Below are 27536 nucleotides of genomic sequence, written 5' to 3' on the forward strand. Positions count from 1 at the left end.
GAAAAGCAGGGTTTATTTTTGAAAATTTTCTTACGCATGGCGCCAGCCATGTGACGCTTTGCGGCTGGTCTGTCGATGTTACTCATATTTACGGGGGCGCCGTCGTATACTCTCGCCCCGGGCGCTGATATTCCACGGCACGGGCACTGGATACCAGCGCCTATTTTATATACTGTTAGACAGTGTTTTGTACGAAGTTCCCAAACAAGGTGGGTGTAAATGGGCAAATAAAACCATTTCCTAAAGTGTAGGTGGTTAGAAATAAGTGTACTATATATTTTTATTTTATGTGATAAAAGCGAGTCCCAAGTAAAGTAAATGGAATTGTTTGTGTACAATGATATAACAGAACAGCAGAAATTGACTTATTTTCGATTTTATTTCAGTTTTCAAATCATTCTTATTGAGATTTTGTGTGTTGATTCACACGATGTCCTGCCCGTGACAACCATGTGTCCCGCCCGTGACACAGTAAAGTTGAGTTTTTTTATTAATTTAAATATTTGGCAAATTTCTCTTAAGTGAAATTTGGTAAAAAATTTCATCATTTATACATTTCCGTTTCAATAAAAACATTTTGAGCTAAGAATTCACAGAGTTTTATAACATTCACTTGGTGTATCGAAAGTCACTTCTCTTTTTTGTCCCCGCCCGTGACAGACGTTTAGGAATTAATATTTTCTACTCTAAACAGAAAAAAAATACCGAAAACATCAGTTACATATACTCCTAAGTCTGTACTGCTCATGTATCATACAATTAGCAGAATTTATGTTGTATTTTTAGAAATATACAACTTTAAAGCATCAAAAATGTAGTGTAAATGTCCTGCCCGTGACGATGGAATGGCCCTACAACTATAAGTTCAGAGAATAGTTATAGGAACAACTAAAAACACCTTCCCTATAGTACATCATAGAACATATACAAGGTGATTCTTTTAAAACTCACGGATTAATTTGGGTCTAGAATTTCTAACTAAAGTCCGATTTTCATGTGGTTTGTTGTAAATGATCAAGGAAATGGAATTATGTTTACAGGTTTAAATTTATTTGAGGTAATATTGGCCACGCCTCTAGAAAAACAGCAAATATTCGCCACTGTACCGAATTGGAATTTGGTGAGGTGCGGTGTGGAGATTTGATTTTCTTCGTTAGATGGCAACCTCGCGACGGTCAATCAAAGGAAACTGGGCTGTTGTATTGAGAATTATACTGTGCTACTGTATCAATATGATGAGGACACAGTTACAATACTATACTCTGTGGGGCAACGTGATTTTATCGTTAAAAAGTTTTTGGAGAACGAGATCTGTTGTTGCTACGCAAAAGGCATTTACACGCAACTTTGCCTCACGTTCTGCCCCAGACAGGAACATAATATGGTCGTTAGTGAATAAATTGCAGGAAACAAGATCGCTTCTGAGTAAGACAGGAAAGCATCGGATCCCGCTGGCGGATGTTGTGGAAGATGTCAGTTACCGATTCTAAGTCACCCAAGAAATCTCTATTCAACACGTGATTTATGCGTGGTACCACTAACACTTAATTTGTATTCTCAATAACACTTAATTTGTATTCTGCAATTTGGCTTGAAATATCCAATATCTCATTCGAACTGTAACGTATAATGGCGAATATTTTCTGTTCTTCTTGCGGCCAGCTCGATATTGCCCCGGATGAATTTAAACCAGTAAACATAGTCCCATAAATCTCCCATCCTTCCTTGATGATTTGCAACAAACCGCATGAAAATCGGGCTTCAGTTAGGAATTCTAGAGCCAAATGGAATCCGTGAGTTTTGAAAGAATCACTCTGTATATACATATGTAAGATACAAGGATATATTGATAAAAAAAAAAGTCTTAGTGGAAAGGGCAATATAAAGCATGATTGTTTTATCAGACAATAGTAGTACAAATAGTTGACTTCTCCTACAATCAGACACTTTAATTTGTTTGCCTTAAGTCCCTAACCCTATTGACTCCTTATTGACTTATCCTCCAATCAGGCGTAGATACTTTAGTTGAGGCATTTATTTTTACACCTTTCAGAACATAAATAAACTGTCATTTTTGAAGAGGTAAGTTTTAAATATTTATTTATAAAATAGACATAAAATCGTCAGAACATTTTTGAAAAATCTACAATTTTCAACTTTACCCGTCCAGTACTTTTTTTTTTTTTTTTTTTTTGGAAGTAGAAAATTCTAGGAGACATCCTCCAACCAATCTTTCTTTAGACCTAACATTCCCCACACCGAGTTTTCCGTACACCGAATTTTCTTGCTCCCAAAATGAACATTTAAAATGAAAATATAACTAAGACTTGGGTCTTTTAACCCATTAACGCCGGAATAATTTTTTGTTTTCAATTTTGGTGAAATTGGTAATTTTTGCTTATTTAGGTGTGAAGACCACGCATGAGAAATTTTGAGTTCGTGACGTAAGCGGTTTCGTTGGGATACCCCGTGATCATATGAACACGCTAGGCGTTTAAGTAAGCACTTTAAGATAGCATGAGTATATGAATGCCCTGTTAAATTATTCACACATATGTAAAAGAAAAAAGCATTTATTGTCTTAGAAACTGTTACAACCTGGAAGACAAAATAAGCACGGTATTGTGATTATGGAGTTGTAGGTTATGAAGCCCATTATCAATTGAACTTTATCAGGGAGCAGAAAAAAATTAAATGAGGGATATACCATGATCGCTATATTACCTCTGGTATTCAATATAAGTGGTTTGCTATATTACGTATATATTTGAGTGAGCCAGGAGGGGCCGGGCCCCACCCTGCCCCACCTTCGGGCGTACATGGACTTTATGGAATTTAAAGAAAAATGTCAGTGTACGTGCAAGCCCTCATTACATTTGAAACATTTCGAAAGAACTGCTTGAACACAGCATAAATGCACAACGTTTACGATTAGAGCGAACCTCCAAGTGGACTCTCTCACCAAGATGAACGTAACCACTTACACGTTATTGTTCACTGCTGAACTTAGAAATAACTGGAAGCCCTGCACCTAATGGAATGGCTTTATATTTCTGCCAGTATGTTAGAAATTACAAGTGTCAGATGTGTATCCTGTTTTTGCTTAACAGAAGCCATGTGTTTCGCACCCGTACATCAATCATCCATAAGAAAAGCGCCCATCACCACTATTTGGACCGGATTCCAATGCGATTTCTTTCCAATCTTGTCTATTTGATCAGTATATCTTCCATGTGCTTGTTGTATTCTCCTAGTAAATATGGATGAGTTACACGTGTTTTCTGCTTTTCACTCTGAGAATATCGTTCAACATTAGAAACAGCCTGAGCCCGTGACATATAGGCGCTGTTGTGGCCACATTCTTGTCACACCATCTTCACCAAGTCGAGTATTATCTGTGAAAACAACTTCAGCGTGATTGGTAAATTGGCGCCCTGTAAGGTTATCGATTATCCTGAATCTTCCTCCTGAATAATTGCAATCGTCTTCTCCTGAATCTTCATCCGAAAAGATGTTAGGTTTCGGGGGTTCAGGATGTATGATTTCTATGTCTTGCATGTCATTCAACTCCAAAATATTAAGGATTTGTAGAAGTGAAAGACGTCTCCAATGAAAGCACACACACAAAAAAGCAACAGTAGTAGCAAAAGTTATATAATAATAATAATAATAATAATAATAATAATAATAATAATAATAATAATAATAATAATAATAATAATAATAATAATAATAATGAAGTGGAAAGACTAAAACAAGTGAAATGAAAGCATGTACACACTTTTCTAAATTATCTGCAAAAGTTTACTGTACTATCGACATTTTTACGTACATACGTAAGATAAAAAAAAAATCTACTTAAACGCCTTGCGTGTTCATACGATCACACTGTTGAAAAACTTGAATAAGCATGCCCCAAATATTTTCAGATTAGTGAAATGTAATCTGTTACAACCTTTGACATCTCTAAAATATAACCAAGCACAAAATAATTTGAAAGGATAAAATATAAGAATATCTTTTAATACCTGGTGTGAGGACGATGCCGTTTTTATTCTATTTTTGGTGCACTGTCGATAACTGTGCCTCCAGATTGCATTGAAGCCGCAATATGGAACTTGTTTTGTTTGAATAGTGTTTCCAGAACCTTCCCCTAGTAGGCAAAGCGTATCATGTAAAGAAAAAAACTGACAGCAAGTTACACAAGACTTCTTTTGATAAGTACTAACCGCTGTGATCATATGATCACGCACGGCGCTAATGGGTTAATAAAAAGAATGGTTACGCATATATAGGTCTACGTAGAAATAAGTTTGATCTTCAACTGAGATCTGTCTTCATTAATTGGAACAATGTTTTATTCAGGCTGAAATATTTTGAATAATAAATAGACACAAGAAAATACAAATTCTCGTTTGTATTGTTCTTTTTTTGATTCTAAAATATATAATTTTACTTGATATTGTCAAGGACCCCCATCTTGTGGTTTCCAAGGGGGGCAAATATAAGCGAGGTTTCAAATATAGTTTCAAATTTTGCTATAACTAATGTAAAAATTCTATTGGGCTTTCGATACACCCAAGTACGATTTCCTCTTAGGGGAAGCAAGCGCCCCACCTTGCCCCCGCTGGTGGGCGCCCTTGGATATAGTTGTAATTTTCCTTAAATGCAGCTTCTACATGCATTTCTCGCGCTGAAAACTGAATCACTTTGGCTGCGGACGATACTGCATTCCGTGAGGTCGTATGAAGAATATCAATTTCTTGGTACCATTCGCATTCGCAACTTTTCGACGGTCTTCGAAATTCGCAGTTCGGATCTACTGAAGGCACTCGTTTCGGGAATTCTCGTTCGCAATCGCAATCAATTTGTAGGCGAAGCTTAAAGAAGTTATTGGTTTATTTTTTCCCCTATGATTTTATTAAAGAAGGTTCCTTGCGGTGGTCTTACAGAATTTCTAAACTAAATGGTAAATTTTATTTCAATTAAATCTTAGAAAACTATTTGGGGTGTGGGGAAAAAATCAAAGTAATGTGGAAATTTTGTTTTGACGAAGGAAACTATGGAGGGACTATGTATCTGGTATGACTGCTATAATGGCGACGCGACGCATCGTGTAGGAAATATCAAGCAGCAGTATTAACGCGTGATTCGATTTCTAGGGATTAAGAATATTTCATTTTTTATATATCTATTTCACAATAGTGTTGAATATTTTTATTCATCCAATAATAAAATGTATTAATCATTTAAAGAACTTTACGACTTTAGAATAAGGTGAGATAAAAGCATCAAACCTACGCACTGTACGTCTGTAAGACATTTTTATTAAGAACTCGACAATTAGGGCAAGTCAGAAGAGAACTTTAGTAGATAAAAACGTGAATGTATTTTCAGTAGTTTTTGTTGGGTGAGCCAATATCGTTATTGTACTTTTGTATGCAAGAAGTAACTGAAACGAGGAAATAGCTAGGCGCAACCCTGCAATTTGATCAGACGAGGCAAGCTGTAAATGCCCAAAATAAAAGACGTTCAACTTCCTGCAGATGTTTTCTCACTAGCGGTTTTTTTTTTTTTTTTTTTTTTAATCAGAAGGGAACCCTAATATGGTCCAATTTAAAATAATTATAATTTATGCGAACATGTCACATTAAGCAGAACTGTATCAACAATATTAAACATTAAGCACAAGCAGAATTAATTTTCTGTTACCAGTTGGCTTTGGGGGGAGGGGATTTGCTCACTACTGAAAGAGAGAAAAATTAGACGTCTAGTTACAATTCCAGTCATATCCTATGTTCGTTTCAAAATTTCATGTATATGAAATGAAAAGCTCAATTGTTCTGCTACAGGACTGAAAACATAACAAATGTTTGTCGTGATAATTTATCGTAATAGATATCACAATGTAGGTACAGAATAGCCCGTCAAATAAATAAAAAAAATTAAGAACATTTACGCATGCCCAAATAATTACATACAGATTGGTAATATGCATGCAAACTTATGTGCTTCTCCATCGAGTATGAATACGCGCACTAACGTACGGCATGAAAACTATGCAAAAAGCATAAAACATCTAATGCAAGGTGGCCACTAAAAGTGAGAATCCTATCTAACTCGAGTCAGGCAGTGGGTGCCTCTTGGACGAAGGGTGTGCGCTTTCAAAAGAAGTTAAACAAAAAAAATCTCATTATGGCGCAGATTAACAAGAATGCGTTAAATTTAAGAAAGCATGTTTCTTTCACTTTTCTGCTTTAAATCATTCTCTAAGGCATTGGTTCTCAAACTTGTTGTTACTGCGACCCACATTAAATAAAAAATATTTTGTGGCCCACCTGCTTTTATTCAAATACACATTGACATTCTACGTCATGGTGGTGTATTTCGAAGCAATTAAATTTTGTAAATCATATTTAATTCCAGTTCCTTCAATAAAGAAATGATTGATATATAATTTATTTGGGGATGTTGGAACGCCCGAGAGACCACGGATGTTACAAAGTAGAGCTAAATGCTTAAATTTTAATAAATCAAAATTTAGTTGGTTTCTTTTCGGCCTATTGTAAATATCTCACTTTCAAACTAAATTATAATGTAGAATTATGAATATAATGGCGCGGTCGGTGACGATCGAGCAAATAATGTAAATTTCTTTCTCAATAACTGTATCATAATATGAAATTGTACGTATGCACAAAAATGATTGACGTGTTTCCATAAAAGAGTATGAAGTGTTTCCATGGAAGAGTAACAAAAGGTAACACTACTCGTGACGCAATCCCCTACCTCGTGATAGGTTTTCAGTCACCCACTCTTTCCATCGTAGCCCAGCATTCCTACTGACTGTACAACAGGAGGGCTCTGAGTAACCACTTAGCCTACTCTTCACCTCCCAATTTTTATTTTCTCAATAGTACTTAACAACAAATATTTCTGCATCAAAATAAAATTTTCATAATTAAAGGGAAAAACTTCTAGCAACCCATGAAAAATCGTTCTGCGACCCACACTTTGAGGAGTACTGCTCTAAGATGATCTGAACTGTTGTTATCTAGGTCTCTGGTCAAATAATTGCGTACAAATTGATAATATCGGTGCAAACTGATGTGACCTGAAAATGACTACGCGCTATCTTATAGGCCTTATATGCAATTCTTTCATCATGGAATTCACTCGTAGTGTTCATGGGTGCAGATTCACTTTACTAGGACTTCCTTTACGGGTATAAGTACGCATTTGCAATTTACCATAAAAACGACTGCAAAAGCAAACTTCTGCTAGGTGGGCACTAAAACGAAAATGCTGTCTAGCCGCGTTAGGACTGGAGCGCAGCAGGGTGACGCGTGCGGTGTTCACTGGGAGTAGGTACGTCAGCGACGGAGGGTATGCGGAGAACGAGGAAAGTGCGAAATGCTCTTGATATCGCATAAAATCACTTAGGTCAGTGTACTTGTAATGGTTTTAACACTTCTAAACGTATACACTACTTTCCCTACATTGTGAAGAAATACACCGCCGGTGGAACATTTAATACTGTTTTCCCACAATTTGAGAAGTTCTGCCAGTGGAATATAATATCTTACACGATCCTCTTTCATATGCATTCACTCGTTCTAAAATTACATTTTTGTGATGGACGATTCCTAATCAGTATCTCGCATAAAATCATATTCGTTAGATCACCTGCAATGGTTTCACACTAGTAATTCGTAAACAAAAAATACATGTCTCCTACATGGTGCAGAAGTATTCCGCAGGTGGAAATTGGTTATGTTAGATAATCATCTTTAATGTGCACTCACTCATTTTAACCCTAGTGTAGCTCTTGCAGTAGTATGATACTAGTAATATTACACTTGTAATCATAAAATATTGATTTCCTATAATCAAAAATGCTCCGAAACTGGAAATTAATATCCTTGAGATTCCTCTTTTATATGCATACTGACTGAATTTAGTCGTAAAATCACGATTTTTATGACTGACTATTTTACACCAATACTGATTTTACAAAAATATACAAAATTTATGAGTTGCAAAATGGTGGGAAAATAACAGGAAAATTAAGATAATTATCATTGCTGTAGTGAGGTTCTTCAAAAGCAGTGTGACATCCCTATAAACTTCGAATAGAAACCACATTAAAAGTGAAAGGCATGGGAGTAAGCAAAGGTAGTATTGCGATAGTCTTCCAACAAACAACAGATTGGCCTGGCTTATAATGCTAGAGAAAATTTCCTAACACGTTCTCCCCAATGTATACAATATGCTGCTACCACAAGAGAGTAGCTATATATTGTGGATATGCACCAAGATTAATACGATCTCCCAAAATGATAACGAGAGCAATAGAGTAAAATGGAAATCAAAACTAACATTGAACTAACTTTTTTTTTTTTCAACTGCCCTGCATTTTATATACCGGTAACAGTTGAATTAGAATCATATGCATATCAATAAATATAATGTTTGAATGAATTAAGTAATGTCTTCACTTTCGATGTTAGCAGAAATGTGTGATTTCAAACCGTTTATCTATGATTCCGAAGAACTTGATTGCTCTGTACGAGAATTATAGACCACCATTATGTTACATATTTTTTCCATGCAGTTGTGGTTCCGTACGTAGTCAACTTGATTAATTTAGTCTCTAACGTGAGATACCTTATTTTCTTATCTTTTTTTCTTCTTCCTCGGATAAAAGACATAACCATTGTAATCTCCGTATAATTAAGTCTTGTTTGGAACTCACTGGGAACAATGCTGAAATTAATGACGGTTTGGCCCATCCGACTCGTTGTGAAATCAAAAAAAATGGACAATAATTGCAGTGCTGTTTCAGCTGAAACGAAAGGTTACCCACCCTAGCTTCTATACATCAATTCTATGAATGGAATTTTTTAGCGAACACTGCTGGCTAAATTGCTTTTTCGCCTTTCTTTGAAACTTAGGTTCGATTCCTAGAGGGGATTCATGTGGTTTGGATCTCATTTAAAGCTGTAGGTCATGTTTAATACTTAATGCCGAAAGATGCGAATAAAACAATCATTCAACGAACCAACGCCTAATATTCTTTCGGCGTTTAAAGAGGGTGTTTAAATAAACAATTTAGTTTACAACACTTGAAACCATTGAACTCAAACATTTATCGCATTTAGGATCCTCTTTTAACTGGTGACATCCAGAAGTCCTAAACGGCAGAAGTCCTAAAAATATAGGCACTAGACCTAAATTTTAGGACTTGTGCCGCGATATGATTTTTAGGACTTCTGCCTTTTTCATTCACTTGCTTTAGTTCTTAAATTCGCCACCACCACACGAAATTGGGACGATGCAGCAACTAGTTGGCAATAATGTTACGAACGTAGCTAATTCCAACAGTAACAGCTATATTTGTACTAGTAAGATTATTATTATCACTATCTGTTCTGCACTTATACACGAGTTACATAATACAACCTATTTCATTCTAAGAATTAATTACATAATTAGTTAAGAAATTAGTTTCTTTCGAATGGAGATACGAGAATCCCAAGACAAATTCCTAAAACAAAAATTAAAAAAAAAAAATGTTTAAAAAGCATATTTTACCAGACTTCCGAAACCAAGCAAACATTCAGAATTGCAATATATACTATGCGGAGCGTATTTTATTAAGAGTAGAACAAAAATCCACCAAAGTTTACTTAATTAGGACAAAAGCTCACTAGACATTTCAGTAGTAAGTAGTTGCCACAATACCAATATGAACGTATTTAATTCCAACGGTAACAACTATGCTAGTAACACTAAAAACACTAAAATTATTATTAATAATGATGACGAGTAAGGAGTAGTTAATTACGAGCGTGACAATTATTTGCTACAGAAAGACTTCTGTACAAGAAATATATGTGTTTCAAAACAACACAAGGAAAGCAAATTTTATGACGTACATAACTAAAACTCAATATTATGTTACTAATATGAGGTCAATGGTGTGGAAATAGAGAAAAACAGACATTATGAAAGATCTGGGAATTACATTTGGTAGGAAGTTAAAATTTGTTAAAATTTTGTCAACATAGAAATATATCATGGAAAGAGCAAGAAAGGACAATAGGCTTCATTTATTTATTTATTATTTCAGAACGATAGAATATGTATTTATACAAATAACTTGTAAGAACTAAGGTTCTGTAATTTGAAACAGTATATCTAAAACTTTGACTAACAGATTAACAGTATTCTTCTTACGGACGCGATGGTAGCGCCACAAGAGATTTTTAGGACTTCTGCAGTTTAGGACTTGTGCCGCGAAATGATTTTTAGGACTTCTGCCGCGTCCCCCTTTTAACGAGACGAACATCAACATAGAATTGTAATTGTAAAGGTTATTTGTAGCAAGGATAAAAAAAAAAAAAAAAGAAAGAAAGAAAAGAAAAGAAATATGTACCAAATGTACCCAGAAACACCTATATTCGTTGGTTAATAATTGAGTGCTTGATAACCCTTGATGGTTTTCGTTAATATTGTTCGTAGGTGAGGAAATAAAATACCAAATGAAAATAAAGTGAGTCAACAATTACTTTTTATTAGATCGTTAGATACAAGAACATTTTTTAGATTAACATTATAATCAAATTTACTAGCTTTGTATATATTCTTATGGTAACCAAATTTCTCAAATTGTCAGTATCTCGGACAAAATCCAAGATTGTCAATAGGTAATGTTAAGTTTTACTTTGTTGTCGTATGTGTCAATTACTGCACAACATTTATAAGGACTATGAATCAGATCAGTTTTTGCACTAGTAATGGAAATCTTTACCGGATTTTATTCGGTTTGAACGATTCCAGTCAAGGATTCTTTACACTGAATCCAATCGTCGGTTCCTCTGGATTATTGTATGCTTAAATTTCATTTGTCTTCTAGTCTGATCCCCCACACTTCTGGGAAAAATCATGCCTTTGCAGTAAACGAATTGACATATTATGTATGGGAAAGTTCGATCCACTCGAAACAATAATACGTAATCACGCATAGCACGTAATCACGCATAATACGTAATCACGCATTATGGTTCTGGACAGGCTGACAAGCTGTTTTTTCGGTCTTATCCATTCAATCCGTTACCAGCTGAACCCTTTGCAAGTATTGTGGTATTTGCTAAAGTATTCTATTAGCAAATGTACTGATTTTTGGTTCGTCAACTAGAGCTGATCCTCAATCCACTCTAATTTTGCTTAGATCAATTTGATTCCTTGGAGAAACACAGTTGATTCATTCCAGTGAAAGGTTTCTTCCTTTCGAACGAATCGTTCTGGAACTAGGGGACTGCGGTGGCTCAGTGGTAAAGCGTTCACCTCTGGTGCGTGGGGTCCTGGGTTCGATTCCTGCTCGCGCCAAGCGAACTTTGTGGTAGACAAACATCTCATGCGTGGGTTTTCTCAGAGTTGTCCCTTTTCCTTCTACATTCTTCATTCCATTATTTCAATCATTTCTCATCATCACCGTTTCCTTTAGCCTAGCCGGCATATCCGTGGGACGTAAACCTTAAAGATTTCATTTCATTTTCGCTCTGGAACTATCAGTTATTATTACTCACTGAGCGTATGGAATAGATTGTAAAGGCCAACATACACTAGCGTATTTTCAGCGCGCATTTTCGGTCCGTAAAATCATGTCGTAAATTTCGGTCCGTAAGTTGGCCCATACACCTAGCGTAAAAATAGGCGCGTAAAAGAAGAAAAAGAAGCGGTCATTTCTCGCTCTTCCTCTTGCCTATTGTTTGAACACATGATCGTTTTCCAGTTTACTCAAGTTCCTTGAACAAGATGGATCTATTTGAGGCCATGGTTTTAAGTGCAGGTGCTATAAACATTGTGTCGTTAAGTAAAAGAATAAAAAGAGAGCATAGAAGAAACAGACTGGGAGCCACACCGAAGAGGATTAAAAATTCACATTTATCTATATTACGTCCAAACAGCTTAATTTATTTGGCCTATTTTTGGTACAATCTTAGATCATTGTACTTAGTGATCTGAGATCACTAAATATTTATATAAATCGTACTTCGAAGGAGGAGGACACAGGACAGGGAAAAAAGTTATATTCAATTTTTTACCATGTAGATTGCAAACATTTAAATTTCTAAACAGACACAATGATGATTTAATACAATCTGAACGAGCTTGCAGTGTGATTTCCTCTTACCTTCCGAAATAAGCCTATTGTTTGGAACTGCAGTTTACAAAGAATAAGGGAGTAAAGGAGTGTTCCGATAGTTGAATAATTGATTGATTTTTGTTGTTGTTGTTGTTGTTATACAATGTTTTAGACTGTTGACTTTGGTCGTTAAAAAGTGGGCTACTGAATGATAAATTCAATTTAAAGAAAATATGATTTATTAATGGTTGCAGCTTTCGTTTTTTTTCTTTCTTACAAAATTAACGAAGAATATAGTAGTAACAAATAGAATAAATGATCCCCTCACGGGATACCAATTTTTACTACCTTATCCTCAGCTCAAAAATAGGCCAGAAAGGAAAAACAAGATTTATACAACTGTCTCCAGCCCCATTCTTTAGAAATAGTTTGATCCTTGTTACCTCGGTTTTTGTAAGTTGAAGGGATCCTCCCCGCTGCTTCCACCTTCCTTTTTTATTTCAAAGTGTATCTTGCCATTTAGTTTTTATCTAGTTGTTAAAAATCATTTAAATATTTATTTATTGAAAGGTTGGGTGTTAGCGGACTTAGGTAATTTCATCACCGGTAATTTTGTCACCAAAATATTAGCATATAGGTTATTTTGTCACCGGAAATTTCGACATAGTAATTTCGTCACTTGTAATTTTGTCATCAAAATATTAGCATGCAGGAAATTTTGTCATGGTCATTTTTTCATTTTTGTTGAACTAAGTAGAGACAAACGACCGAAGTAAACGACCGAAACAACTGACCTTATCTTAATCAAAGTTGGAAAACAATTCAGTTTGTGTTCGACTCTGGAAAATCAAAATTTCGGATACTCGAAGCAAGAACAAACAGCAGTAAAATAACATAATGTCAGTTTCAGTAAATGTTAAAAGCACAGGCAAAAGGGGACAGTAATAGATTTATTTATCACTATTTACAAATATTAAGTTTTGGCAATATTAAAATTTCAGAACAGAAAATTAGCAAATAAAATATAACTTGTATTAATGCAATAAATGGTTTACATGTTCATTTTCTACTATTCATAACATTATAGGAAACAAAAAGCAAAAATTTTTTCAAACATTTAGTTCCAGTGTTATACGTTAAGCACAAAGACTAGAGTCGTTTCTGAAAAATTTGAAACACTCTTCTAGTTTGCTATTTGGGTGGTTGCCTCACAGCATCTTGATGAAGCACAGCTGAAATCGTTGCTTCAACTTGTTGAATTTCATGAATAAGCTTCCAAATAGTTGCGTGGGACATTCCTACTAGATGAAACTTCTAGTTCCACAATTCACAAATATTATTTATCCTAGAATTGCTGTTAAAGGTAGCTTGGTGAACATTCCAATTGTCTGGGGCATATAGACGGGGCACATTATGCAAACAAATATTCCCCGACCGAACTGTAACACGGCGATACGTGTTTGACACGTAAGTGCTATCAACATAGTCCAGAAGTTCCAGCTCTTCCTCCGAAGTCACTTGTATTAATCGATGCACATCTGCTATTGAAAGAAATGCAAATCTGTTTATTTTCTCGCAAAATAGACGAACATTTTCATTGCTCTTGTACCATTCTAAAAGAGTCCAAGCTCTTGGACCTTCCTCCATGTTGACTGAGTCAGGTGAAAAAAGTAACGCTATAAACGAGTTGAATCTCCAAAAGTTGCATTTACAGTCAGCATTTACACTATATCAAAATCCATTACCATAGTTACAGGTCCGGATATTCACTAAATTCACTGCACTGATGCACCACCGCACGAAACAGTTCTTCATATGAATTTTGCCTTGGTCTACAATAGGGCGTATACCTAGTAAAGGAAGTCTCACCTCAAGTAACACCTTTTTTTTTTTTTTTTTTTTTTTGGAGCCATTGAAAAGTTGGCGTTCACCATCCATGTTTCACTTTTTAATAGCTTCATAAGGCTATATTTATAGAAAACATTCAGAAATATTTATACGTTTTTCTTCCTTTATAGAAATTTGTTCTCTTCACATATATCCAATAACAATTTGCCAATGTTTACTCAGAGTTGAAATATAATATAATTCTTTTAATAGCTCCTAAAAAAAAAAAGTCACTCTTTTCAAATGACTCTGTTAACTTGGAAGGTCCAACAGTTTGGGCTCACAGAACGGCACTAGAACGATGAAAATTTTCGTCTATTCTGCGGGAAAATTAACAGCTTGGCATATCTTCCCATTTTTGTTTGCTCTTTTCTGTTCTGAAATTTTGATATTCGCGTAATTTAATATTTCTAAATAGTAAATAATGAACCCATTAGTGCCCCATGTTGCCTGTGCTTCTAACATTTCCTCAAGCAGACATTATTTTCTTCTACTGGTGCTTGTTCTTGCGTCGAGCACCAAAAACTTCAATTTTGCAGAGTTCAACACCAACTGAATAGTTTTCTAAATTTTATTAAAATAACGTAAGCTGTTTGATCGTTTGCTTTGTCTCTATTTAATTCAACAAAGGTGATGCAATAACCGTGACAAAATTTCCTGTATGACAATATCTCTGTGATAGAATTACTGGAAACTTTTATCTCTTGTCTCAAATACGATATCTAAAATATGTAACTCTTTATTTAATAATAATAATCTATGTTGATTATGCTGCATAATTTTGCTTCAGTCGAAGATTAAAGAAAATAATTTCAAAAACGTTTTCGAGTTCATTCATTGTACTTGTATTATGTTCTAAAAGACACTGGTGTTGATATTATCGTGACATTATTTTCGGTGACGAAATTACCTATATGGTAATATTTTGGTGACAAAATTACCGGTGACAAAATTACCGCCCCCCGGTGTTAGCATGCGGGGTCAGGTTAAATTCAGTTCTACTCTGGTTTTCGTTTATTGCCAGTTTATCACTATTTTCATGTTTTCTTTAAATGTAGTCTTTAGTAATTTACTGTATTTAAAAATGTTTTAAACACTTAATGACTTTTTTCTTCGTTCTTGCTGTCGGGTATGTGACATGAGGGTAAAATCCACCCGAACTTGAGGGTTTCCACATATGCATACAGATCAATTGAGTAGTAGTAAGGGCGAACTCAACATCGGATAATTTTCTTTAAATTCGAGTGATAAGTTTCTAAACTTAATACTTTTATCAGATTTCCAAGGGAAGGTTTTCGAATTTTCTTCCTATCCCCCAAAATAAAGGAAGTTCACTGATAGATGAAAATAAGAAGACAAACGCGATTTTATCGAAAATGACTAACGATTCTGCTCGTACATCAATATTTCATTACCACTTTTATTATCTGGTATAAGTTATTTCTGTGGTAAAAATACAAAAAAGTTAGTTTACTCTTGCCTGTGAGATTTTTCGAGATGTTTTCTCAAACACGAGTCAGTTAATTTTGTTCGTAATTGATAAATAAATAGTTTATTAATAACCAGACAATATGACATAACTAATTTTTCCTGAAAAGATCCACAACGGGTAGTTTACTCTTGAGGGAGATTTTTTTTCGAATTTCTGAAAAACGCCTTAGGTGATAGTTCATATTTCATAAATAAATGTTTAATTAATAGCCTGAAATATGGAAACATCCACACGAAGCAGTCTTGAAGATGAGTTTCTACTATGTTCAATATGTAATGTCTATGAAAAATATACACTATTAAGTAGCTGATTGCGTCAATTATGTCAATTCTCCTAATAATGATGTCTATACTACTTACGAACATTGAGTTGTTCGTGAAATAAATTATTTAAATGACTTAGTGATCACTAGAACGTGTTGTTCTAGCGGGTACGCGAAAATTGATCTGACTTACCAACTGTTCATATGATATGTGGCCATTTACAATTTTTTGCAAAAATATTAGGTCAGAAATTTTGTTTCTCACTAGGGGAGGTTTATATTGAGGGATTTTAAAACGTTATTTTTTTGGAAGTGTTCGGAGGTGAGATACTCGGTAGGATACAATGGCTAAAAAGAAATTAATTACGGAATTTAATTTTTTAAATGAGTAGGGCAGGCCATAGGCCAGATAGGAGAACAATTCTCAATAGTGGGAGCAACATATGATTTATAGATAATTTTCAATTCGGCAAGAATTGGTCAAATGCTATTGACAGTCATACTTTTTTTAAAAAAATATATCACAACAGAGGGCCACAGCGGCTCAGTGCTAAAGCACTTATCTCTGGTGCGTGGGGTCCCTGGTTCAATCCCCGTGCAAATAAGTTCGTGTGGGCAACATCGTGTCCGTAGGTTTTCTCAGGGTGCTCTCGGTTCCTCCTACATTTCATTCCACCAATTCTCTCATCATCATTCACTTGCCTTAATTATTGTATTCTTTAGTCTAAATGGCATAATCGTGGGAAGTTAAACTCAGAAGATTTCATTTCAGTATCACAACATGAGTAACTCTGAAGGTGTAACTTCATCTTTATATGCGCCTTTACCTGTGTGAGAAAAAAAAAAAAAAAAACTAATGTCCAAATATTAAATTAAATCTTAAATTCCTAGTCGAAAGGCATCAGGTTCGATAAGTTTAGCGAGCCTATATGAGAAGTAGAACCCGAACCGCATGAGCTCCCGCCTAGAATCGAACAGGGCGCCCCGCACCGAGGACGAGTACGCTGACTATATAGCCACGGAGGAGCTCTCACAATTTGCAAATTCAGATTAGGAAGTATTGGATTTAAATACCTTTTTCTCTGTGCACTCAAAATTAATTATGAATTTTAATTAGGAAATAATGTCTCGTTTTGTGCAATAGGAAATATTAGTTTAGCCGAAATCGTATCTTGTATGGAAAGGCTGAAACTAGATTGGAATGATGATTTCTGGTGAGTCTACCAGCAAACCTCAGCAACGATTCACGAGGACAACACAAGAACAGGTTTTCTCTTCTGAAAACAATAAGACCAGACCAGGGAGAAGGCCGTGGAAAGGGCAAGAGACCACCTGCTGCTCGAAAACCCTTTCATCTGAGCCGTTTTTACGCGCCGTATTTACGCTCGAAGTTAAAAGCAGCCAGACTTTTCAAGCGTATAAAAATTCGGTACGTAAACGTACGCCAGGTCCCATACACTAACGTATTGACAGCTGCTAACAAGACTAGCGCATGAAATTTTATGGCTACGGCTGAAAAATACGTCAGTGTATGGCTGGTATAATAAGTAATTAAATACAGATCTAAATAATATTTCTTCCAATTTTGTGAATAATTTTTCCCTCGACTTGACGTACAACATTTGGTATACGAACACACACACACTCTCCGGTACCGACAATTCTCTACTACTAGGAGTGCTCGCGCGTTTGCCTTAATCATTTTTTGTCAGAGTTCTGTGGTTTTTTTTTTTTTCACTTTTTATGCTTGTTAGCCCTCATATTGTTTTGTTTAATTCAGTTTTACTTATTTGTCTTCAAAATAGATAATATTTTAATTCTATATTCTTCATCACAGAAAAACAGTTTAAAATGTATAAAGTATATACAATATCATGCTTCTGTGACTAGAATGGATTAATAGTATTTACATTAATTTAACAGGAAAAATAATTTCAATTTATTGGCATATAGGTTTACGAACAGTGTTACGGAACGGATTGAGTTCGTAACTCGTGGGTCCTTCTTCTTGTAAGCCTTTTTCCCAGTTAGATGGGGTCGGCTTTTCGGATCACTCTCGTCCACTTGTTTCTATCGTGTGTCGTATCCGCTATGACACAGCACTACACCATATCGTTATTAACCCTATCTTCACACTTCTTCTTTGGCCGGCCTTGGGCTCGTATCCCATTCACTTCTATAGCATGTACTCCGTGAGCTACGCAAGCCAAAGGTCGTCTTCTTAACATGTCCAAACCATCTTAGTCTACTTTCTTGCAGTTTTTCTACTACTTTTCTCATCTTTACTGTTCTCCGGATCACTTCATTCTTAATTTTGTCCTTCCGCGTCACTTCACATATCCACCGCAGCATCTTCATCTCCGCAACATGCACCATCCAACATTCCGCTCCGTATAAAAGGCGGGCCTCGCTACTGTTTAAGGCGTATAAACTTTTCCTTTAAGGCGTATTGGTACACTACGGTCACAACACTCCTGCCGCTTCTATCCACTTCATCTAACCGCTGCAAATTCTGCTGCTTACTTCTGTAATATTCCTGCATTTTCCTCCAGAATTGATCCCAAGTACTTCTTCGTTCTTTCCACCCCTTTTTCGTCAAGTTGTATTCTTGTATTCTCGATTATATTTTTCCGGACAATGTGAATATTCTGTCTTGGTTCTATTAATTCTAAGCCTTTTGTTTTACAATACTCCTCTCGAGGCATCTAATTTCTGTTGCAGAGCTGCCTTGGTCTCACTCACCAGCACGATGTCATACGCAAATAGCGTATTCCAAGATGCTAACTCTTGAATATCCTTTGTAAGTTCGTCCATCACAATTGCTAAAAGGCATGAGCTAAGACTAGATCCTTGATGAAGTACCACTGTAACTGCGAACTCTTCTGTAATTCCGCACGCGCTTTTTACTCCTGTCCTACGTCCATTATACATATCTTGAATTACACAGTTGTATGTGTTCGGAACACACTTCTTCAGTGCCCACCAAATAAGATTTCTTGGCACTCTGTCATACGCTTTCTTTAGCTCGATGAAAACCATATGAAGGTCGTGCTATTCTCTGTAATTTTTGATTATCATCCTAAGTGCAAATATCGTGTCCGTTTTCGATTGCCGTGGCATGAAACCAAATTGGTTCTCTGTAATTTCGGTCTCTTCTCTCAATCTTGCTTCTATTACTTTCTCCCAGAGCTTCATTGCATGGCTCATAAGTTTTATTCCTCTGTAGTTGCCACATTCTTGCATATCTCTTTTTTTAAAAAGCGGTACAATGTAGCTGCTTCTCCATTCGTTTCTTTGCATATTTCCCGTTTCCAATATCCTATTTAAAAGTCAAGTAAAGCACTGCATTCCTTCTTTACCTAAACGTTTCTATGCTTTGATAGGGAAATTATCCGATCCTGGAGCTTTAGCACTTGTAATCTTTTTCATGACATTTTCTAGCTCTACCGTGACCACAGGCCTAACCAGTTCCTGATTGATTGATTGATAGATTTTCGCACGTTTCTCTCCTGTTTTCTCATTGAAAAGTTCCTGGAAATAATCCTTCCATCTCTTCTTTATCTTCTCCTGAGTTGATGCAGCGTACATGCGAAATATCTTTCTTTTGCCTCTCTCTTACCTTCGAAAGCTTTTATATCATTTTTCTCTCTGCTTTGTTTTCAAATTGTTGTACAACTCATCATAAACCTTGCCTTTTGCTACAGTAACTGCCTTCTTAGCGTTCTTCTTCGCTTCTTTGTAATCGATCATATCTAGTTGATTGCGAGAGTTCTGCCATATTTTGTATCGTTCCTTTTTCTTCACGAGTGTTACTGATACTCTGGCTCACTCCTCTTCCACGAGCAACTCTTTTTCCTTTATTTGTAATACTTGGAAAGTGGTGATATCCTTTCGAATCTTTTCAGCATTTATCGCATCTAATTTCCACCATTTCGTTCGAACAGAAATATTGTGTCGTTTTCTTGTCACTTTTTCTTTGATGAAGATGTCGGTTACTACAAAACGGTGTTGCTCCGTTAGACTCTCACCTCGTATTACTTTGCAGCCCTTTGCATCATGTAGATTTTGTTTTCTCCATAAGATGGAGTCTATCTCAGCTTCTCGTAGAAGGTATTCAGGATAGCCAGATCGTATACTTGTGCTACTTGTAGTATGATCTCTCCTAAGTTACTTTTGTTTTCCAAACCATATCCTCCATGTATTCTTTCATATCTTAATCTTGACCGCCCTGCATGCCCATTTAGATTCGCTAGAATAAGCCTCTCATGTAATGAACAATTCTGGAAAGTACAATCTAGTTCAATCCAGAATTCTTGCTGTGTCTTTTCATCACACCCACCCTGCGGGGCATAAGCGCTGATTATATTCATGATTTCTCCTTCTCCTGACAGTATCTTGACTATAGTAATTCTGTCGTTTACTCTCTTTACGTCCACCAATTTCTCCTTTATATTCTTATCCAAGACAATCCCAACGCCATTCTTTCTGTTGTTTCCCGTATATAGAAGCTTCTATCCATTTCTTATTTGCTTTGATCTTCAACCCTTCCATTTAGTCTCTTGGATGCATGCTATGCTCACTCTTTTTCTCGCCAGTGTCTCCGATAACTCATAGCTCCTACTTGTCAACGTTCCAACGTTCCACATTCCTATTTTGCTCTTCTGTTGTTTCTGGACTTACTTCTTTAGCTTCTTCCGTCCATTGTTAAAGAGTAGACCTTGCTCACTTCTCACGGCCTTAAAGCGATAGGTCCCTGCATCGCTTCTGGGATACGTCCTAGCCTTTTTCTCACTCACATTTCTTTCTCGATCCATGTTTGATTTGGCAAATGTTTTTACAATCGGCTGCCCACTTGATGCCAATTCCCAACCTGGAGGATCAGGATTTTCTGTCGGGGGTTTTCTCCCTAATTTGAAAGTATTAACTACATATATAAAATGAATGTTGCTTTGTATGTTTGTTTCATATAAATCCGCAAATGCATGTTGTTTGTTTCATCATCATGAGAAAACGACTACGGGACGCTAAACACCAAATCAATCAACCGTCAAGAAAACGACCGAATCGTTTCAAACGAATTTTAGAGTATTGCTAACACTTGAGATGAGCTAGGTTTCTATCAGATCACTTTGATTAAAATACCTATCCTAAGGGAAAGAGGAGGTTGAAGTTTTACGAAGTGACTAAACCACTTCAGATAAATCTTCGAACATTTGAACGAGCAGGGTTTTTATAATTTCGTTTTGATTCAGATAGTATTCTAATGACGAAAAAAAAGGGGGGCCAGGTGTTTTCTATAAACCTATTCTTCCTGGGCCCTTTAGGTAGTAAACGAATGGAAATAAATCTGCTTTGTATATTTTTTCGAAGATAAGGATGAGCCAAGGTTGTACATACTACAAACTAGCATCTAATATTTCCTAAGTAAGAATACAGGAAAGTAGACAACAATTAGTCTTTTAACTTTAAGTAGCGAGAGGCTATAGTGATTATAATAAAGAAAGGAAAGAAGAGGAATAGACGACGACAACGCTGTACGCTAAATTATATATGTAGGTGAATAAAGAAAATGCAGCAGCTTGAAGATAATTGTTAGATTGTTACGGAGAAGCAATGTTATATGTAAACACTTATAAAACATAGCATATAGAAGAAAGCAGGGCACTAGAGATATACTGAAAGAGATAAGAACAAAGAATATGTATTAATGAAAGGAGGAAATAATCGATTTAAACTTATTTTTACATATCAGATCCTCGGTTGGTGCGAATTCAATAACACACAAAGAGTGAAAAAGTGAATGACTGGACCGGGACGCGAACCCGGGATCTTCGGCATACCATGCTTATGCATTAACCACTACGTCATTAGGTGGATAGCTCCAACTTCAGGAGCGAAAGTGAGTGTGGCTGTTGTGAGAAGCGGACTGGGTGACCTAGTGGTTAACGCATAGGCACGATATGCCGGAGATCCCGTGTTCGGGTTCCAATACAGTCATTTAATTTTTCACTCTTTATGTGTTAAGAAGAAAGAATGTTGAATTAATAACAATAACAATCTAGGAGTGGAAAGAAATTCTGAAGAAAGCAGAAGGAAAAAAGTCGTGAGAAAAACTAGGAATAAAGGGGAAGAACTATTAAATGAAAAAAGAATGGAGATAAAAGTAAAACTGGAAGATGTAACAGAGAATAAAGTAAACGAAAGAACCTTTTACAGGAATAAAATGAAATGCATCCCTAGGATAATTAATAAAAAGGACAATCCATTATCATAATTAAGATGACGTAATCTAATAAAGAAGGGAATAATTTATTATAGGTATAATAACAAATTACCTCAAATTCTGTTCCAAGCAGTATTTTGCGTCCTTCATGATGAATTTGTACAAGTGAGCTACATAACTCATATTGTCGGAGACAAGCCTCAAACATATCACATGTACAACAGTTTAAAGGGAACATACGACGATAATAGAATAATTTCCTCCTCCCCTTCTCTGGAGTGAAATATCCAGAGATTGTGGAAGTGAATTTATATTCTACCATATTTAATATAAAAACAAAACTTAAATAATACACTATTTAACAAATTTAAGTATTTTATGAAATACACAATATTATTTATCACGGCTATCTATTATTGTGTGTTTATTAACCACATCATCACCATACAAATGGTTCTGATTTCACAGATCTTAACACTAGCCAAAATTCCTCGAACATTTCGCCTATTGATCCTCAAATTACAATGAAACAAATATTTTACTCTATCTTCGATAATTTCACAGTAGCACTCTTGCGACTGTATGATTAGCGTATGCGTCTGTGGCGCGGGAGACCCGGGTGATCTTTAAACTCAGATAGATAGATAGATAGGGAGAGACAGAGAGAGAGAGGGAGAAAGAAAGAATCGTGAATTATGTATGAATAAACTAAAATCCCACCAACATTTATTCAGACCGATAGAAATTAATTCGATAAAATTAAACACATTACCTAAAAGTTTCGTATTTTAAACATTTTGATACAATAGAACAGTAACGTAGGAATTTTGTGAATAATGAGATTTTACTGCTGTGTTAAACTAATATCAAACACAAAGTAATTGTTTATGGTTTTAATTTTGTAATCAGAATTCATATTAGGTTCTAACAGAATATCTGGAGCTAAGAATAAAGTGTTTCCCGAACAAGCGAAATGTAAGCAAAATTTTATGTCAAAACAAAAGTGGTTCTGTATTATCTGTTCCTTGGTTTACAGTTTCTGTTTTCCTGCTTACGAGTTTGATTTTAGGTAACTACTAAAAGAGATATAAAACTAGCTAAAAATATCAGTTCTTCGAACGAGGAGAAACTAGCTAAAATACCGGTTCTTCGAACGAGGAGAATAGATTAATGGAGAGTATTTGAAGAGATAAAATACCAGTTCCTTAAACGAGAAGAATAGACTAATGGAAAATATTTGAATCCCTCCTTCCTTCCTTAGGATACGAATCGGGGATAAATTTGAATTTAAACGGCATTGGGAGTGTCAATTTTCACCTCAGCGACCCCAAAAGCTATAGATTGGACACTAATTCGGTCGTTTTCGATTATTTTTACGTCATTCCCCTTTCCATCCTCATCCTTTACCGCCCATACGGATGTGGACTGAACTTAAACAGCATCGGTAGTGTCACTATTCATTTCAGCGACTCCATCAACTATGAATTGGGCACTAACATTGGTAGTTTTCGACTATTTTAACGTATCACCTCTTCTCCCTTTGCCTTGTCGAAAGTGTGCTGTTAGGCGAAGGTCCACTCATGTACCATAGATAATCAAAATCGGTGCAGCGGTCTACCGTAGTTAGGCGTCATATATATTTTTATAAGCCATTCCCTCACCCCTTCTCCCCTTCTTGCTGAAAATATGCTAGAAACCTAAATTAGGCCGGGGTCCATCCATGTACCAAAAGTCGGTACAGAGGTCCTGGAGGAGTTAGCGAGCTAACATCGTTACATTTATTTTTATTTATATAGATTATGATTTCCAGGCACTAGGTAAAATCGTTAGGAAATCAATACGGCACTTATGGTAGCCAGCCCCGAGAGAACATACACTCGCAAGTTTTTAATGCTAAAAACGTATTTTCTTAATTGTAGAATTCACTGCAGGGAAATAAAACTGGCACTTGAGTAAGAAAATAACAAAAAGTCAAAAAATCGAAACTGTCGGTTTTTCTTCCTTATATACACCTAGGTGTATATATAAACTCCGTTCCAACTAAAAGCCATCACTTTTACATTCCTACATGCTACAAATGTAACCATCAGCTACATCAAAAAGTAACATACAGTACCACAACGCCATCTGTCGTAAAGTATATGTAAATGAGTCTTACTTTTCGATGCAATGAAGACAATCTGGAGCATGTATTGTAAAGTAGATCATAATCTTACTTAATACTGAAATATTCTCCATTTGAAGTAGAATATGTAAGTCTTGAAAGATAAAACCTGATATGTTTACCAAAGTAGATTTTCCATGATTGGGAAGTTATTTTCATATCCGTATAATCAATTTTTACTCCCACTATTTTTTATATGAATTGAGTTTTCTGTATGATGTAAAGTTGTAAACCGTCCTTGTCTTTTAACATGATATTATGAAAAAAAATGCCATGCCTGTTTTTTATATGATTATATATTTAAAAAATTTAAAACTCCAAAGAGCAGTTTTTGCATAAAAGTGCAATTTACGAAATATTAAAAATCCCTTCCTTACCCTCTTCCTTAGTCCTCTTCCTCTGTAATGTATTCGCTCAAAAGACTGTCGTATTCGTTTTCTCTGTGTCGGGAAGTACCACATTCCAATTCTCGTAGTTTTACATCTAGCAGTTCACAAATAATACATGTGGCTCCGCGTAGCGTAGTCATTAATGCTTTCACCTTTGGTGCGAGCATGCCCGCAACTAGAGGGGGGCTTGCCCCCCTCCTAAACTTTTCGTGTCTCTTCCAGACCTCAACATAAAAACACAATTTAAATATTTGTAAGAGAATTTTTGATGACTTGGCCCCCTAACATATTCATGGACCTTAAAAACTCTGTGGCTGGTTTCGGGCCTGGTAGCGAGCAGTCCCGGGTTCGATTCCTGATGGGGACATTCGGAAAAAGTGTAACAGCTTTTCAGGTCAGCCAGCCATCTTTAGTGAGTTTTTTCTGGGATTTCCTCATTCGCACCAGGCAAATGCCGGGATGGTACCTAACATAATGTACTAGGCCGCCATATTCATTCCCCCAATGCTTTCTTCCTCTCCATTTTCCCGGATAGTATGATCACAGAGTGACATCATCCCTTATACATGACAGGATAGCATGGCCATAGGTGTCGAAAGCCCATAAATCTAAATCCTAATCCAAACAACATATGATAGTAGTAAAATTTTCCCTACCCTTTCGAAGGTTGGATTTCCAAAAAATTGAGATCGTAAAAACATGGGAAAAGTGGTCTGCTTTATGATGAAGTTCCCAAATTTTTGGGATCTAAAACTTCTATTTTTATATAATAGCCTTCACGAAGTACATACAAATCATCTTATCGTTAGATATATGTCCTATAGACTTCGTTTAAGGTCTCTTTGCAAATAATGGCTGGAATGTAGATGTAGGGAAGGGGAAATAATATAAAAGCAGGCTAGTGAACAGATAGATATACCGGTATAATTGACATGAACAGAATATAAAGATACGAGAGAACAGGAAGAAGAAACTATAGTTGACATGAAAGTGAACGTTATAAGCAGAAAAATAAAGGAATGAGTGTGAAATAACAAAGTGAGCAAAATTCAATTGAATTCGTTCATTCATTTTTTTGCATTCGTCATACAACGAAATTGGACATGTCAATTTGGAATATATATGTAAACATATATGCATCTATTACATTTAGGATGCTTTGAATTCACATATATATGTTCTTATATAATTTATTTTTGTATATACGAATTAGTTTGAATATATTCTTCGATCAAGTAAAAGCATTGTTGTATCAAATATCTTTTAAGTTTGATTTTAAAGTTATTAACAGAAACCTGGTTCTTTATACATGGTGGAAGCAAATTATATAATGGAGTACCTTTATGTGTGACTGATTTATTATATATATACGTTCTGTGTGTATGCAAGTGAATATCGTTACTTCTTGTATTGTAACTGTGTATACCTTTGTTGAATATAATTCGCTATTACTTTTAAAATGTTAATATTTCAAACAAATACATCAAAGGAAGAGTCATGATTTCAAGTTCTTTAAAAATATTTCTGCATGTAAGTCCCATTTTACGTCTAGTATCCGTGCCATTTTTTTCTGTAGTTTGAAGAGGGCAAGACTTTTGGGGATACTTACCCAAAGCATCAACCCATACTTTATTATATATTATAGAATGAAAACTCCTATATATATACACTTCGCTGTTTTAACGAGAGAGGATAATAATGAGCAGTTCCTTCCTCTCTTAAAAGTTTATCTCTGAATTAGAAGTAATTTCCGTGTGAGATAACCTATTATTCGGTCTCATAAACAGCACTTTTACGTCATTATGTTTCATAAAATGTTAACTTATATACAGGGTGTCCGGAATGGGACTGACGGTTTTCAAAAGTATATAGTTTTAATATGATCAGAGATACAGAAGAAAAAAAAAACATGCGTTTTAAAGGAGAACTCAAAAAGTTTATTTGGTCTTACAAGTTATTCTAACTCAGTGTAACTCCACGTGAGCTCCATTTGTAACTATTACAATATCTAGCCTGAACTCAGTGTCTCTCCACGTATTCTGTAACATCTGAGGTGTTACTGAAGCAATCACATTTCTAATACGGTTCTTCAGTTCATCAAGGTTATGCACCTTTTCACCGGAATACGCAAGATCTTTCACATACTCCCACAGAAAGAAGTCCAGGAGAGCGTGGAGGCCACCTAATTGGCCCATCACGGCCTATCCAACGGCCAGGAAATTCAGTATCAAGGTACTCCCTCACTTGAAGACTCCAATGTAGCGAGGCACCATCCAATTGGAATATCACTTGAGGTTGCAAATGTTGTAACTGGGGAACAGCAAAGTGTTGAAACATATCTAAGAACATATTTCCTGTTATGGTTTGCTCTTTGAAAAAGAAGGGGCCTACAACTGCATTATGTGTTAAAGCACTCCAAACATTCAATTTGGGACTGTCTCTAGAATGTTCTATGTCCGCATGCGGATTATCATATCCCTATATCCTAACACAGCTAGACAAGAGAAAAGTTGCCTCATCAGAGAAAACAACGTTCAATAGGAAATTATGGTCTTAATCAATCCCGTCCAGAATTTCAGTAGCAAATGCTGCTCTCTCTGGATTATCGTTGGGCTTAATTTCTTGCAACAATTGCACCTTATACGCGCGCAAACGTAATCGTTTGTGTACCACATCGTGCACTGTTGACTTTAGAATTGCCAATTGCCTGCTCGCTGCGCGAATTGATTTCCTCGTGAGAAACACTCTCTTATTGTTTCCACATTTTCTTCTGGCACACGCGATTTACCACCGCTGTGTTGGTTCACTATACTCCCCATTGATAAAAATTGATCCTTCCACGTCTGAAAATGTTGCGTGATGGAGGATCCTTGTGGTAAGCCGTCGAAAGTTTCGTTGAACTTCAAGAACACTTTTGTCTCTGCAAATCACACGCATTGCGCCTTGGCTTAGAAGTATGTATTTTCTG

At 35.9% G+C, this 27536-nt stretch overlaps 2 protein-coding genes across 4 annotated transcripts in view; one reads left to right on the top strand and one right to left on the bottom strand.

The window, feature by feature from the left end:
• Nucleotides 1-5096: 5096 nt before the first annotated feature.
• The window catches only part of LOC145686056 (cyclin-K-like), a 78837-nt gene continuing 56397 nt past the window's right edge, over nt 5097-27536 (top strand). For 2 of the 3 annotated variants that reach the window (XM_081758946.1, XM_081758945.1), the window contains exon 1: nt 5097-5277. The gene's annotated coding sequence lies outside the window, so the exon portion shown is untranslated. Of the gene's footprint in view, nt 5278-7323; nt 7444-27536 lie in introns of those variants that run through there. The other variant, XM_081758947.1, reaches the window with a different exon arrangement.
• On the bottom strand, nt 18475-18831 carry LOC145685220 (uncharacterized). The gene has a single exon (XM_081757580.1). It carries the CDS (start codon nt 18829-18831, stop codon nt 18475-18477), a length of 357 nt encoding a protein of 118 aa, XP_081613706.1.

The sequence above is a fragment of the Thermobia domestica genome, chromosome 5 (assembly GCF_964235325.1).
Source record: "Thermobia domestica chromosome 5, izTheDome1.hap1.1, whole genome shotgun sequence".
In the NCBI taxonomy this organism is placed as follows: domain Eukaryota; kingdom Metazoa; phylum Arthropoda; class Insecta; order Zygentoma; family Lepismatidae; genus Thermobia; species Thermobia domestica.